This window comes from Alnus glutinosa, chromosome 1 (genome assembly GCF_958979055.1).
Source record: "Alnus glutinosa chromosome 1, dhAlnGlut1.1, whole genome shotgun sequence".
In the NCBI taxonomy this organism is placed as follows: domain Eukaryota; kingdom Viridiplantae; phylum Streptophyta; class Magnoliopsida; order Fagales; family Betulaceae; genus Alnus; species Alnus glutinosa.
In genome coordinates, this window is record NC_084886.1 from 4,750,988 (window position 1) to 4,766,610 (window position 15,623).

Here is a 15,623-nt window from a genome sequence, read left to right on the forward strand (position 1 = left end):
TGTTGCCACTTTTTCACGACAACGAGTATGCTACTGCGAGCGGCGGATGAATGTGAAAACGGCGCACACGAGCAAAAATTTCGGAAGAAGGTTTATGGGGTGTGAAAATTGGAAGGCAAGTAGTACTTATTCTGATCGATTTTAGGGTTTCATTTTGTATTTGGGAGTTCAAATTTGCAATTTTATAGTCAACTTTTGAAATCTGGCTTTTCTGCATATATACCATTCGATGTTGGATTGTTGGTGCTAAAAAGTAGCAAAATCTGGAATGCATTCCAGACAAGTTGGACAAGTTGCAATTTTTTCATTATTTGTTGTGTTTTGCAGATCCACAAAGATTGTGGTTTCTTTGAGTGGGTTGATCCCAAAATGTGTGCACATGGTCAGAGGGTTGTTGGTCGATTGGTTGAGTGGCACGAAAGTTTGGTGGCAGAAACTAAACGATGTGAAACCATGGTTGAAGTAGAAGTTGGGAAAGTGAAGGCCGAAATGGAGAAAGAGATTGAGAAGGTGAAGGCTGAAGTTGACAATGAGAGGAACGCAGAAATTGCACAATACCGTAAAGAAATTGAGATTTGGGGGATCAAATTTGAAGCAGCGAAGAAGAATTACCACACAATGCTTGTGTGTTCGTGGATTTTATTTGCATTGTGTTTCTTCTTCGGACATGCAGCCAAACCAGGAGGACAATAGGGTTGGTTATTTGAGGTTGCCTTGAGTTGTATTGTTAGACATTTTTTGTGCACTTCTATGGGGCCATAGAAGCTAGAAGTGAACCATTTTTTGTGTACTAAGTTGTGTTGTGGTATTTTGGTTGCCTTATTGCATGTATTTAAGTGAGATTATTTGTAGTTGGAGCTGCTTGTATTTATAAAGTAACAGAAATTTATCCCATTATATTTTTCACACTATCATTGAATTAAAAAAAAAAAAATTGATCCACAATCCGATGATATGGACCTGCTTAAAATTGGATACCTTAGAAACAACTCAAGACAACATTATGTATCACATCAACAGGTTCCCTTCAAATATTGTAATGTCATTCCAAAATCACACAAATATCAAAACTTGCAATGCATTCCGAAACCACACAAATATCAAAACCTGCAATGCATTCCAAAACTACACAAATGTCAAAACCTGCAATGCATTCCAACATCATAAAACACATTGTAATCATTACACAAAATAAGCAATTCTGCATTGCTAGTACTGTCTGTCAAACATACAACCACCAATCCTGCATTTTTAGTACTGTATCAAACACACAACCACCAACTGTCAAACACACAACTACCAACTGTCAAACGCACAACTACCAATTGTCAAACACATAACTACCAATTGTCAAACACATAGATTATGCACATGTGCATTAAATATAAGCACATATTTAATTAACGCTTCCATTCTGGCCTCATTCTCTTCCTCTTCGCTTCAGCAATCTCAATTGCCTTTTCAACAGTGGCCACCACACGTTTGCCCTTGCTTTTGGATGCCGAATTAGTTACTGTCCCACTGATTCCCGCACTGCCACCTCGAATTTCATGGCCCCCTCGGATTGCAGGGCCACCTCGTTCATCACTATCACCCTCAGTTAGATCAATAGGTATGGTGGGACCCGGTTTGGACTTCCCAAAAATAGCCGCGACCCTTTGTGTCTTCCGTCTCCTTGGAGGAGGTGGGACCGGATTTGTTGTTGCTAGTGGAGGCAGTGGGACTGGATTTGTTGTTGCTAGTGGAGGCGGTGGGACTGAATTTGTTCTTGCTGGTGAAGGCGGTGAGACCAGATTTGTTCTTGTAGCCTGTGTAGGAGTTCTTGAGGTGGTACTTTGTGTCTGTTCCAAATGAGTCAAATAAGGTGTGGGACTATCAGTATGCATATAGTACATAATAAAAAATAAAGGATAATAAAGATTAATAAACTCACACTGTCTGGAGGTGGGGTAGGCAGCACAACACTTGCATGGATACTTCTCATTGGACATGCCCTTTTATTGTGCCCTCTACCCTTACACATGGAGCATTTCATCCTAGCACCAAATTTTCTCATTCTGTTTGGATTTTTCGGATCTCTACATTCATCAACTTGCCTTTTTCTTACCTTCTTTGGTCTACCCGGGGCCACTCTTGATACTAGGGGTTCCAACTTGTCATGCTGGGTTGGTATCCACTGCTCTTGACTAGGCATTGGGTATATAACTGGCTCATATGCTTTCTTGTACATCTCCACAGTGAAGTACTCATCAACATAATCCTCTGCATTCTTACAACTATGTCGAATAGCAACACATGCATGCACACAGGGGATTCCAGACATTTCCCACACTCTACAACCACAACTTTTTCTCCTCATGTTGACTACAAATTGTCTACCATCTGGACCAGTCACTTCAAACATGTCATCACCAGCATATAGGGCAACATAGTCCATTGATTCATTCCGTATTGCATCCAACTTATTTTGGATTTTAGGAGTTAACTTCCCTGTCAAACTTTGAATGTCATCCCTCTTAGCCTGGTATCTACTCATCAACTTTTTTCGTATCTGCTCCAGCATGGTCAAGATAGGCTTATTGCGAGCCTTTAGAATGTATGAGTTAAAACACTCACATATATTATTCTGCAGAAGGTCACACTTTGAATCCGTAGCAAACCATGCTCTTGACCATGTACTAGGATCAATTTTGGCCAAGTACTCATGGGCATCACTCTTCATTCTCTTCAGCTCACCCATTACCCTTAGAAAATCCCCTTCAGTGTATGCAGAAGCTGCAGCCCATAACTTCTCCTTTAAGGCAATTCCTCTATGCCCCCCAATGTCCCTATAGTTCGCATAAAGATGCCTTACACAAATCCTGTGATCGACGGTTGGCATGACATAATCAAAGGCTGGCATTAGACCCTACGATCAAAAAACCACAACATTAGATTAAGAATGTTAAACATTTTAAAATAAAATGAGATCACACGGGGCACTAACCATGACTTACCTTCTGTCGATCCGAAATAAATGTTGGCCTGCCATGCCTCTCATGGTTCCCAAGATCAGACACTAGGGTTTCCAAAAACCAGATCCAGCTGTCCTTAGTCTCAGCTTCAACTATGGCATATGCAATCGGATACATGTTATCATTGCCATCGCGTCCAACTGCAGCTAGAAGTTGCCCCTTAAATGGCCCTTTAAGGAAACACCCATTCACCCCTATCACAGGCCTGCAACCTTCCAAAAAGCCCTTCTTCATGGCTGCCAAAGAACAATACAGTCTTTGAAACCTTAGATTCGCCTCGGGTACTGTCCTATCCACTTTCATCACAACACAACTTCATGGGTTGGTTGCTCTCAAGGTCTCACAATAGTCCCACAAGGCCGCATACTGACCCCCATGGTTGCCATATATTTTTTTATTAGCCTTGATTCTTGCCCTATACATCATGCTCGGATTCACATCTATCCTCCATCTTTCTTTCACTTCATTCTGTATCACATGTAATGGCATGTCGGGCTGAACTCTAAACTTATCAATCAGTTTATCGGCTATCCATGTAGAGTTTACAATTGAGTTCCTAAATTGCCTGCCACACACATGTCTACCTTGAAGGCTGATTATTTGGAATGTAGCTTCATCATCCACCTGTCTAGCTTACACTCTATAATTACACTTTGGTTCTTTACATACAACAATACACTTTTTTCTCTCATTTTTTTTAAAGGTAATGTCATTGCCCCTCTTCAAATTGAACACCCTAACAACCTCCCTAAATGTCTGTATATCTGGGAATCTCATCTTAACTTCCAAACTTGGATCCCTTCGGTCAACTGCATGGAACTCAGACCCTCTTAACTCAGAATTTTCAACTTCTTCATCACTAGCTACTGGTGAGACAAGTATGTCACTTCTAGCCACATCAGAGTTATTGTCATCGTCATCATGACCAACTTCATCTTTATTATCACCATTACCACCCTCTTCACTATTCTCATCATCACCACCCTCTTCACACTTCTCATCACCCTCTTCACTATTCTCATCATTACCACCCTCTTCACTATTCTCATCATTACCCCCTTCATTATCCTCTACATTACCTTGTTCAACCCTAGGATTATCAGGTTGTACATTAGAGGGTCCAGCACTATCAACATCAACACCAACATCAAATACGTCTTCAGTATCAGTAAGCTTATCATCCCACCAAGGATCATCCAAATCAGCCCTACCTCCATATTCATTATCATCTTGACTATCCTCTTTATCACCTCCTCCATCCCCAAAAGACACAATATATAATTGCAAAATGGCATGCCCATCATGGCAAGCAGACAGGTTCAGCACATCATGGTCTGAAGTAATTAAATGCAACCCATCAGCAAGACTCTTCACGGGGTCTTTAAAATACATTAAATCCCCTAACTTATATCCATATTCCTTACATATATCTTGAATTTCAAAGAAAGATAGTTTATCAAGGTCAACACTATCTTTGTGCAGTTCAACTTCACCACCCGTATACTCACACTAAAAACTCCGGTCAAACCTACCCCCAAAATGGACCTCAACCACTAGTTTATTGTGTGCCATCCTACGAGGTAAATTTAATAAAACATAGTAAGTGACATGTTGTAAAATTAAATAAAGGCCAACAACACATTAAGTGACATATGGGGACCACAACACAGCAACCAATATACACAACCACAACTTCTCATCTGAGGACCACTACTCTTTTTTGAACACACAATACAACAACTAACTTCACACACAGGCACCATTTTTCTCATCTGACCACTGTTGTTTTTTAAACAGACAATACACCAACTAACTACACACAGACATAATCATGTACCATTTTCTCCTGATGGGGACAACTGCTGTTTTTTAAACACCAAATCAACACAAAGCAGCACATCATGCACATGTAAAAGCAAAGCACATGGTCCCATCATCATACAAAGCCACAAAGGTAATTGAAATTCAACAAAACACAAGGACCCAATAAGAAAGCAACTTTTCAATAAAAAATATACAAAGCCAATCATTGAAAGCATCTTCTCAATAAAACAAAGATTTCATAACCCAAAACGACGGAACCCTAAGCACATTTTAGTTCGGTTCCTTCGCTTCATTCAAGACAAAATAAAGGAATTATCGAATGAATTTAAAAGATATCATAACACAAAAACGACGTAACCTACTTTTGCACAAAACCCTAAATTTAAAAGAGGGGTCTTTTTATTTGAACATACCTTGATCGAACACCCACTTCGGTCGGTTTAATCACGACAACCCTTAGCCCAAAGTCGATTTCGGCTGAAATTTGTTGTTGATGATAATCCACAAAGGAATCCTAAATCAAAAATTTGTTGTTGGTTCCTTCTTCGGTCTCCCAGGATGTTTTTCGGGTTTTTACTTTGCATTTGAAGGTTTCTGAGTTTTTAAGCTTTTAAGCGAACACAAGGACCGGTCTTTTTAAATTTAGAAAACAACGGCTCAATTTTTTGAGGGTATTTTCGTTCGGTTATCTGCATATAAGTCACATGCCGCGCACGTGGGTCCATTTTCGTCTCATCAGACGGAGCAATTGGACAGAAGGGGGTGGATTGAAAATTTTTTCAACTTTTTTGGGTGCAATTGAAGCAATCTAAATATTGGTACCAAAATTGAAAATTCGTGTAAACATCAGGGGGGTAAATTGCAGTTTTCCTTTTTTTTTTTTTTTGTTTTTTTTAGGGCTTTACCCCAAAGGGAGTCATTCCAGAAATTCTCGAAGGCCAGGGCCAAACACAGGCCTAAGAGGGGGGTTAGAAATAGTTTTCAACCAGCAATAGACGTGCCTCGGTTAGAACCTCTCTCAACATGTCTTAATCTTCTGTTTGATTCCCGAGAAACCGCAGGGAAAGAAGAACAAAAATAGGAAATTTGTAGGAGTGAATAGGAAACGGGGAGGGTTTTGACTTGTGGAAGCTCGGTAAAGGATGTTGTTGCTAGCTTGTCGAGTAATGGTGGCGAGTTGACTCAGTGAGGGAATTGGGTGGGGGAAGGAGTGAGCTTCCGCTTGCACCAAGAGTGGGGTTGAGAGTTTGATCGAGTTTGAGATTTTGATGATGAAATAAGTGTGATAATGAAAATGATTTTGTATTTTGTGTTTTTTTTTTTAATTACTTGTCAACTTTTAATTGGATGCTGTACAATATAGGCTTTACAGTCTATCCGGATACGAGGTATTCTCAAATTGCTTAATGTTGCCTTTAATCATAGTTTAGTAGTTTAATTAGATTTAAATTTCTATTTTCTTTTAAAAAATAAAAAATAAAAATAAAAAAATAAAAAAATAAAAAAATAAAAAAATAAAAAATAAAAAATAAAAAAGCGAGACAATCTACAATTCTTTTGTAGCTTATTAACACGGCACGTAGTCTGAATGCGGCAATGGTTCTCCCGATCACACGAAGCCCACCTCCTCACATTCCGTCCGCGTTCACAATCAACAACAACAAAAATGGCTACTCAGCTAACCATCACAGCCACAGCCGTCTTCTCCTCTTGTTGAATGAGTGTACGGACATGTCTCAGCTCAAACAAATCCATGCTCACACGCTCCGTGCTACCTCGACCAACAATCCACACGCCCTTTTTCTCTATAGCCGAATTCTACACTTCTCGTCCCTGGCTGACATCGACTACGCGTGCCGGGTTTTCGATCAAATAGAGAACCCCAATTCGTTCGTCTGGAACACTCTCATAAGGGCTTATGCACGAAGCTCCGAGCGCAAGGAGGAGGCCATACTGCTATATTATAAAATGTTGGAAGAAGGAATTGTGATGCCGGATAAGCATACGTATCCGTTTGTTTTGAAAGCATGCGCGTATTTGTTTGCGCTGTTTGAAGGGAGGCAGGTGCATGCCCAGCTTTTGAAACTTGGGTATGAATCGGATGTGTATATTAACAACAGTCTGATTCATTTATATGGTACTTGTGGGTGTCTGGATTTAGCACAGAAAATATTTGAAATTATGCCGGAAAGGAGTGTGGTTTCATGGAATGCCATAATTGATTCCTGTGTTCGGTTAGGCGAGTTTGATACTGCATTGAAACTATTTGGTGAGATGCTGAACATGTTTGAGCCTGATGGGTACACGATGCAGAGTGTTATTAGTGCTTGTGCTGGTCTGGGTTCATTGTCTTTGGGGATGTGGGCTCATGCTTGTTTGTTGAGAAAGTGTCGTGCTGAAATGGTTGATGATGTTTTGGTGAACAATTGCTTGGTGGATATGTATTGCAAATGTGGGTCATGGGAAATTGCTCAGCAAGTCTTTGAGAGGATGCCTAAACGCGATGTAAATTCGTGGAATTCAATGATTTTGGGGTTAGCCATGCATGGGAAGGCTAAGGCAGCATTGGAGTATTTTGACCGTATGGTTGGGACAGAGAGGTTTGTGCCTGATTCCATCACGTTTGTTGGTGTTTTGGGCGCATGTAACCACAGAGGCCTTGTAGGCGAGGGCCGTAAATATTTTGATATGATGATTGCTGAGTACAAGATAGAACCCCAATTACAGCACTATGGATGCCTTGTAGATCTTCTTGCTCGTGCGGGGCTCATTGATGAAGCTCTCAAGTTGGTGTCACATATGCCCATTAAGCCTGATGTTGTAATTTGGAGGAGTCTTCTTGATGCTTGCTGCAAGAAGAATGCAGGTGTAGAGCTTAGTGAAGAAATGGCCTCACAAATCCTTGAGTCAGAAGGAGATGATAGCAGTGGTGTTTATGTGCTTTTGTCCAGAGTCTATGCATCGGCTCGCCAGTGGGATGATGTTGGTTTGATTAGGAAATTGATGACCGATAAGGGTGTAACGAAAGAGCCTGGTTGTAGTTCAATAGAGATGTATGGCACTTCTCACAAATTTCTTGCTGGGGACACATCTCATCCTCAAACCAAAGAAATATATCAGGTTTTGGATGTGATTAAAGAAAGACTAGAATTAGTAGGGCATGTACCTGACGTTTCACAAGCGCCAATGATTGATGAGCTCATTGATGAAAAACAACATGCTCTTAGGCTGCACAGTGAGAGACTTGCCATTGCTTTCGGGCTTTTAAGCTTGAAACCAGGCATGCCTATACGTATATTTAAGAATCTTCGGGTATGTGACGACTGCCACAAGGTCACCAAATTAATCTCTAGAATCTATAACGTGGAGATTATTGTAAGAGATCGTGCTCGGTTTCATCATTTTAAAGATGGCAGCTGTTCTTGCATGGATTATTGGTGACGGTATTTTGTTGGATGAAGAGTAATCACTCATTGGATGTTTAAGGTTAAAGAATTTGAAGAGCTTTCTTTATAGTGAGAATAGCTTGGCTTGATGATGCACATGTTCTCCTGTGATATTATATGGTTTGTCAGTCGACATGTTCATTTATATGCATATTCTGTATGGTGCCCCTTGCATGTCCAAATTATTGCTAAAACCATGCCTTAAATTGAGGCAGTTTTCCGGTAAACCCCAAGTAATATTATCAACATCCTTCGGGATTTCTAAAATCACTCTGTCGATGTCACCATTTGACTCTTATCTTTTGAAGTTGCTCACACATGAAGCAAGATGATGGGAAACTACCAAGAGGGGGAGGGGGGGGGTCCTTTCAATCACCGGATAAAATTTCTCTATAGATAGATGCATCTCCATGAAACACTTTTACCATGGTCACAAAATTCATTCCAAAATGTAACATAGCATAATATTACACCTTCAAATCACTAACTCAATTGGAAAAACTCTAAATAATTTTTGAACAAAATTAATTATGCAAGTCTCGGAAGAGAAACTAGAAGCAGCAGGAGATGCAAAAGCGCCAAACTATATACATCATTCAAATGCAGAGAAGTGTGCAGAAAGTATACAACATAATCTTTGATGAACCCCATTGAAAAGTACCCTCAGATTTGCTTCCAAGAACCAAATTGGAACATTATTGATGGGGAATTAGTGCCCTTATAACTCCCCATCACAGCAAACAGGCACAAGTGATTCTAGTTCTCTCCAATCAATTGTATACGCTCTGCATAAACACAACAGGTAAGACGGGCAACCTATTATGATTCCTTTGCGGTGGGCAATATGAACAGGCCTGAACCAGAATGTACAGAACAGTCGTGCATATATTCTCAACAAAACTGTAATAGTCCACGTGATTCTTCTTATAATAAACGTGATTTTGCAAACTCCTGTGCCACTGATGCACCAAAAAAAAAGGGGCAGAAGGTTAGGCAAAAAGTCATCATGAAATGGAAATGGGGCAATGGAAAACCCAAAAAAAAAAAAAAAAAAAAGAACAGAAGAAGTGGTCTAGCCTTTGTAGCTAAAAGCCTAAAGTGAAGATGAAAGAATAGGATAATACAAGTCAGGTTCATAGTTATCTCAGTGATCTTTTAATAAAGTTAAAAATGATCTAAACTGCTGGCCATTAGCCTTATACCTAGTGCGTCTACAATGTAGTCAAATTTATCTACTCACATGACATGTTAAGGCAAGTAATAGAGATGAAATAACCGTTATCCTGATGCAACATTCCTTGCTTCCCAGCTCAAGAGTATCAAAATAGCAAGGAATGATGGACTTAATTTGCATCTGTAGTTTCCAAGCATCCTTCAAGAGTGTCTAACATGCACCCTACAATGTTCCTAACACAGACCAAATACGTGTCTTTTTAGTTTGCTACCGCTAAGCAAGTGCTGAAATGAAAAGGACTAAAAAGGAGACTCCAATGTTCTTGGCAAGGGCATGTTTATCTTTCCTATGCAATGTTTGATACTTTGATCTACATATACATGATTTTGATTTTGATCACCCTACGATTAGGTCCACAAAGCATGGTTGTTGAACTTTTATGCTCCATTTGGTTGATAAGAAGGTATAGGCAATCAGATCAGATCAGATCATTTGTAATCATACAACTAGCACCTCAACCCAATAAAATTCCAAATCTTTGAACCTTTAATTTACTCTGCCTTTCAAACAGCCAAACAGGACACAAAAATTGTATACTATGATGCTGAACATATTTCACAGCCTCATGAAGACATAACACTTGACTATTAATGTGCAGTCATCACAAAAATTCATTTAGAGATCAGGAAAGACCGAACGAAATCAAGGTAAAAAAACTCACCTTCTGATGAAGATAGAACCAGAACGACATGCATAATCGCATTTGGAGGGAGCTGCAAGCTAAGGGGAAAAAGCTTTCCATTCAAGGGACTGCGAGTACACACAATGATACCCTCCAACCCCGTCTCCTCCTCCAATTTACGAGTCAATTCATCAACCCTACTCCCATTAAAAGTAAAAGAATACCCCTCCAAGTTTTCATCGCCCACATCACCATTATCCTCAGCCACATGGTAGTATATAGTCCTTCCATCTGCCTTGGGTGGCGAACTCACATTGGAGTCAGTCGACTGCAAAATCATACTCATATAATTAACAAGCTTTTTATTTTATTTTTTTGGCAAAAAACTAACCCCTAAAAGAAAAAGTCGAAAGCTTTATTGTGAAAATCTCAAACCTCTTGTCTGGAAAAATTCTCGGATTTGACTGAAACCAAAGAATCCGAATGAGGAAGCGTTGGTGAAGGCGAAGGTTTATGGCCCGGAGAGTGATCGTGAATGTCAACGATATCAACATTCCAATAAATCCAATCCTGAGTAGCGGTCCTGTGAGGAATATCATGGGTCACCGAGTTCCGCCAAGGCGGCAATCCCCCATTGCCCCTCAAGAAGTTGCCGTACCGGGTCTTGAGCTTGACCTGGTTCCCTTCTCTAATGGGCTCCCACTCGAGCGAGGAATCGAGCCTCTGGGGCCTCGACTGGACCACCTTGAGACCGGTCATGCCGAGCAGGAAGGGACTGTTGGAGGCGGTGAGGTACTTGTCGTAGCAGCTCTTGAGGCGGATGATGGAGTCGGAGTTGGGCGCGAACTCCACGGTCCAGCGAGCGTTCTTGGAGGATCCGTTCCGGTCCTGAGTCACCTTCTCCTCGTCCTCCTCGGCCAGCAGGTACTTATCATGGTGGCTACGCAGGCGCACCGCCTTGGCGTTGCGGAAGAGGTCCATGCCGGAGCGGAACTTGTTGGAATTGATCTGCGCCAGAAAACCCCAAAACAAAAGAAGCGACAAGTGTGAAACTGTAGGTTTCAAAACTTCGTTCGGACAAAGAGAGGCTTCTAGATTTCTAGTAAATGGGAAGAGAAAAAATGGTTTTAACTTTCAATTCAATTTACTACGTTATTATTGGTTTTGTTTCGTGGCTGGCGCTGACAGGTTCATCTCCTTCCTCCTCAGCGCCAGCCAGTCAGCCAAGATGGCACGACACGTTTCGTACATACGCACGCGGCTACGCTTTTCATGTTCCGTGTCCGCGTGAACCCTGGGTCATTATTTTTGACTTTGGATCTGAGCAGTCGCCCAGCCGTCCACCACCGAAGGTCTAATCACATTAAAACATTTTAAAAATAAATAAATAAATACCATCTAAAACTCATTAAGAAGCAGATGATTTTATTGTTAAGGATGATAGGGGTATAAGTGGAAATTTCTAAATATTGTCCAGATAAATATTGGAAACCCAAGTAGAGATAAAGCTCAACGCCTAGGCCTAGCCGCCTAGGGCATGGTCTGTCCACCTCAGCCTTTGCAGTTGTCCATCTGAAGTAGTGGGGCAATGCCATTTTCCTTTTAAATGCAGCTGATGTTGAACGTTTTTGACGTAATAAATAAGATGAAAATGGTCGGAAATTAATTAATATTATTTGAGAAGCCAATTACAAATGGCTAGCTAGGTGGACACCCTGATGAATATACCAATTTACAGGCCACAAAGAATAAAATAGGATCAGAAATGACTCCACAAGATTAATCGGGCAGTGACGAAAAGTAGAAGGAAGAGTGCAAAATTGACCAAAGTGATCGTGCCTTTTTTAAGTAGTGCAAGTTTCGTGTCACCTTTGTGTAGTGCGGTATGGTTGGTAGACGTCCATCTACGAACACTACACACATTAGTGGATTTAATTTATTTTTTATTTGGATTGGGAGCGACGGTGTGAACGCGATCCTCCCAATTCATTTTGCTTTAATATATTTCTTCTACTGTTTTGCTAGTTTAGACGTACGTGCCACGTGGATAGGGCCTGCCACCATCCATTCTTATCCTATATATAAACGCATAGACTTTATATATATATAATATTATTTATTTATTTTTAGAAGACTTTTAACTATTGTCTTAGGGCAGTGTCAATGGTCCTCAATTATCGACTTTAATGCTTTCACACTTTTTTGATGTGATTATTTATAAATTTAATGGTGTATAAGTTATTATAGTTAATATATTATCATGTTATTTAAAAATTTTAAATGACATACAACTACTTAAAATAAAGACCCGACTTTTTTTGTTTTTCTTACCCTCCTTCTTTTATGTCATTAAATTAAATCCCTTTTTATCAGTTTTGGCTAGAATGTCACACTACATTGTCTAACCACAAGAAATATAATATAACTTTTTATTGTATTATTGAGTATCTCATTTTATTAACACATTTGGCTGGCAAAATGATGATAGTATTATCGAACGAAAATATTCTGAATTGCAAAACTCTAATTTCTGGATTCCAACCATCACTACCAAGAATATTGAACCGGCCTCTATATTAAGAAATAAATCCTAGAATCTCCTTTTAAGTGTATAATATTTTTTAATAAAATATTTAAGGTACTACAATATTTTTAACTCATGCAAAATTAAATTCAAATATTACACTAACTACCCATTTTTGCAGTCTTGAAAAACTTTTGTTTAACATTTGGGACAACTATAATATCATCGATCATTTCAACTCGATCGTTATCAATCAATTAATCATATCTTATCTTCTTCTTCTTCTTCTTCTTCTTCTTCTTTTTTGTATTTTCGCAAAAGTTTTGGAGTTTGGACCGTTAGGGAAGAGTTCTCCAGTATTCTTAGATGATGATCAGGCTATTGAAAATTTGAAACTCTTCTTTGTATTATCAAGAATCAAGCCCCTTCTTTTCTTAACCCAAAAAATTAAGAATAAAAGGAGTTAATTAATAAGATAAACTCAAACAACAAAATAAACCGACGATTAATAAACGTAGTTTACCTGCTTTAAAGACAATCTGGGTGAATTCGCCGATATAACCGACATGGGCGACCCCGGTTCCGAATCGAAAACCTCGTCAGACAAAGAAGACAAGCTCGACCGAGACGACATGAAATCGTGAACCGAATCGGCCTCCACCGCCTCCACGTCCCACAGGATCCAATTCTGCGTCGACGAGACGTGTGGGTCGTCGGTCGTGATCGAGTTTCTCCACGGCGGCGTCCCTCCGTTGGCCCGGAGATATTTGCCGCACCAGGTCCTCAGCTTCAGCTGGAACCCATCGCGGATCGGCTCCCACTCGTACTTCCAGTAGTAGGCCTTTTCCAGCACGGTCTGGAGCACCTTGCACCCGGTCATGCCCAGAAGAAACGCCAAGTCCGTGGCGGTCAGGTACGTGCCATAGCAGCTTCTCAAGCGTATAGCGTGGTTTTTCCCTTCGACCAACTCAACGAACCATACGGCCTTCCGCGACGAGCCGTTGCGGCTCTGGCGTACCTTCTTTCTGTCGTCGTCGGCAACTAGGTACTTGTCCAGGTGGCTTCGGATTTTCACGGCCTTGGCTTTCTGAAAAACCTCCATTAATTTCCAAGCTCTAACTTCCAAGACTAGTGCTAGTCCTTCTCTTTGCTGGGTATATATATATATATAATAATTGGATTTTATTTATAATTAAGGTAAAGGTTTATTATGTATGGGCTTGCTTGTTGGTATTGGAATTTTCATTAAATAGAGTATTTTCTTTGTTTCTTAGCGAGCAAGATTACGAAATGAACGTAGAGGAATTGGAAAGTTGACAGGAAACTTCTAGGCTGCGCAATTCATACGTCCTAATTAACTATTACAAAAAGAAAATAGGAGCATGGATTGTGGTACGCGTGGAAGACTGTGGAGCTCGTGGGGTGTACGGAGGTTTCGTCTTTCTAGAAGCAGCCAGCAGGGGAGTGGGGATGTTGCCTGCTGGTCTTCGTGGGCACAGTGATGGGGGTGGGCCACCACTCACCAGTCGTGTTAGCGTTGACTGGTTCAAACTATGACCAAATCTTATCGTTTTTTAATTACTATTATTATTTTTTGTAATTGTATCGTTTCATTTTGATTTCTACGAAATTTCCTCTTTATTTCCCAAACTAATACAGTTATCACTTATGGGAATTGTTGGTCCTATTCGTCAAAAAGAGAACACGGAATTTTTTATTTTTTGTTGAACAATCAAGAGAAAATAGATTTAAATGCACTTTATTGTCAAGAGTGCTGACTTCTTTACGACTTTATTTACTTCATAAAATTTTCGGGGTAAAAAACTCAGTTGTGTTTATTTATTTATTTTTTAATCCAACATCACTGTTAAAAAGAAGAAAATAAGTATATTTTAATTGAAGAAAGTTTTCATTTTTTAAAATTTGATTGGAGTAAATTTTTTTTTTTAATTCAGTTTATTAAATTATTATGTGTCTAAAATGTATATAATTTTCATAAAAATTATTAAAAATATATATTTGATAATCACATATTCTGATAAAAATGTGCATGAGAATTAAACATGCATTTATGACACATTTCAGTTTAATAACTCCTCCCATCTATTTGGATAAAACATTTATCGTATCTAAGTAACGGTATTTAAGTACGTAACAAGTAGCCTTTAAAGTAAGAATGGACTAAAAAAAAGAAGAAGAAGACTGATATCAATATATATATATATCATTGATTAGACCCTTTTAATCATGGGGTGACGCGCTAATGTTTAACACCACTGAATGATTATCTCTTTAAGTTTAAGTGGACAGGAATAAATTAATATAATTATTTAATTTATATATATATTGATCAATATATATCATTGATTAGACCCTTTTAATCATGGGGTGACGACGCTAATGTTTAACACCCCTGAATGATTATCTCCTAAGTTTTAGTGGGTAAGAATAGATTAATATAATTATTTACTCTATATATATTCTATGTGAAAATTCAAACTCATTCTTAATAGGTGATACATAGCATGTGAAATATTTGATTAAAATGATAAGTGAATTTTAAAATTAGGGTTCGAATTCATGACATTTAATTTTGATACCATGTTAAATAATCGATTATCCTAAAAATTTAAGTTGATAACAATAAATTAATTTAATCATTTAATTAATATTATAAATATTAAACCCAAGAGAAAGCCCATAAAACATGAGTCTTCCCATTTTTCGATCTAGTATAGGTTACAATTTCGAGGATTCGAGCATGTTGGGAAATATTTCCACTAATTAATAAATGGGCATGGAAGCACAACTTTGCCCATTTATTACCCATAGCCCCAAAAAAGGCCATTAACTGGGCGCATCAACTGGGCCCCTCACTCGAGCCTATGTGTGGAGCCACCTGATCCATCGCATAACCTAACTAGGCCTAGCTAGAAACAACCCATAGAAAGCTATGAGA

At 39.3% G+C, this 15,623-nt stretch overlaps 3 protein-coding genes and 1 non-coding gene across 4 annotated transcripts; 1 reads left to right on the forward strand and 3 right to left on the reverse strand.

Annotated features, from left to right (window-relative positions):
* Positions 1-1,161: 1,161 nt before the first annotated feature.
* LOC133863111 (uncharacterized) lies at positions 1,162-2,886 on the reverse strand. The gene is made up of 2 exons (XM_062299106.1): positions 1,934-2,886; positions 1,162-1,841 (listed from the first exon to the last, which is right to left on the reverse strand). The coding sequence occupies exons 1-2, from the start codon at positions 2,879-2,881 to the stop codon at positions 1,401-1,403; spliced, it is 1,389 nt and encodes a 462-aa protein (XP_062155090.1). The 5' UTR covers positions 2,882-2,886; the 3' UTR covers positions 1,162-1,400.
* Positions 2,887-5,735: 2,849 nt separating this feature from the next.
* On the reverse strand, positions 5,736-5,883 carry LOC133858970 (U4 spliceosomal RNA). The gene has a single exon (XR_009898640.1). It is a non-coding gene; the product is annotated as a U4 spliceosomal RNA (small nuclear RNA).
* Positions 5,884-6,402: 519 nt separating this feature from the next.
* LOC133867596 (pentatricopeptide repeat-containing protein At1g59720, chloroplastic/mitochondrial) lies at positions 6,403-8,522 on the forward strand. The gene has a single exon (XM_062304342.1). The coding sequence runs from the start codon at positions 6,435-6,437 to the stop codon at positions 8,277-8,279; it is 1,845 nt and encodes a 614-aa protein (XP_062160326.1). The 5' UTR covers positions 6,403-6,434; the 3' UTR covers positions 8,280-8,522.
* A 547-nt stretch (positions 8,523-9,069) lies between these two features.
* Positions 9,070-13,864, reverse strand: LOC133867606 (uncharacterized). The gene is made up of 4 exons (XM_062304356.1): positions 13,188-13,864; positions 10,576-11,148; positions 10,180-10,468; positions 9,070-9,243 (listed from the first exon to the last, which is right to left on the reverse strand). Exons 1-4 carry the CDS (start codon positions 13,764-13,766, stop codon positions 9,209-9,211), a joined length of 1,476 nt encoding a protein of 491 aa, XP_062160340.1. The 5' UTR covers positions 13,767-13,864; the 3' UTR covers positions 9,070-9,208.
* Between the last annotated feature and the right edge of the window lie 1,759 nt (positions 13,865-15,623).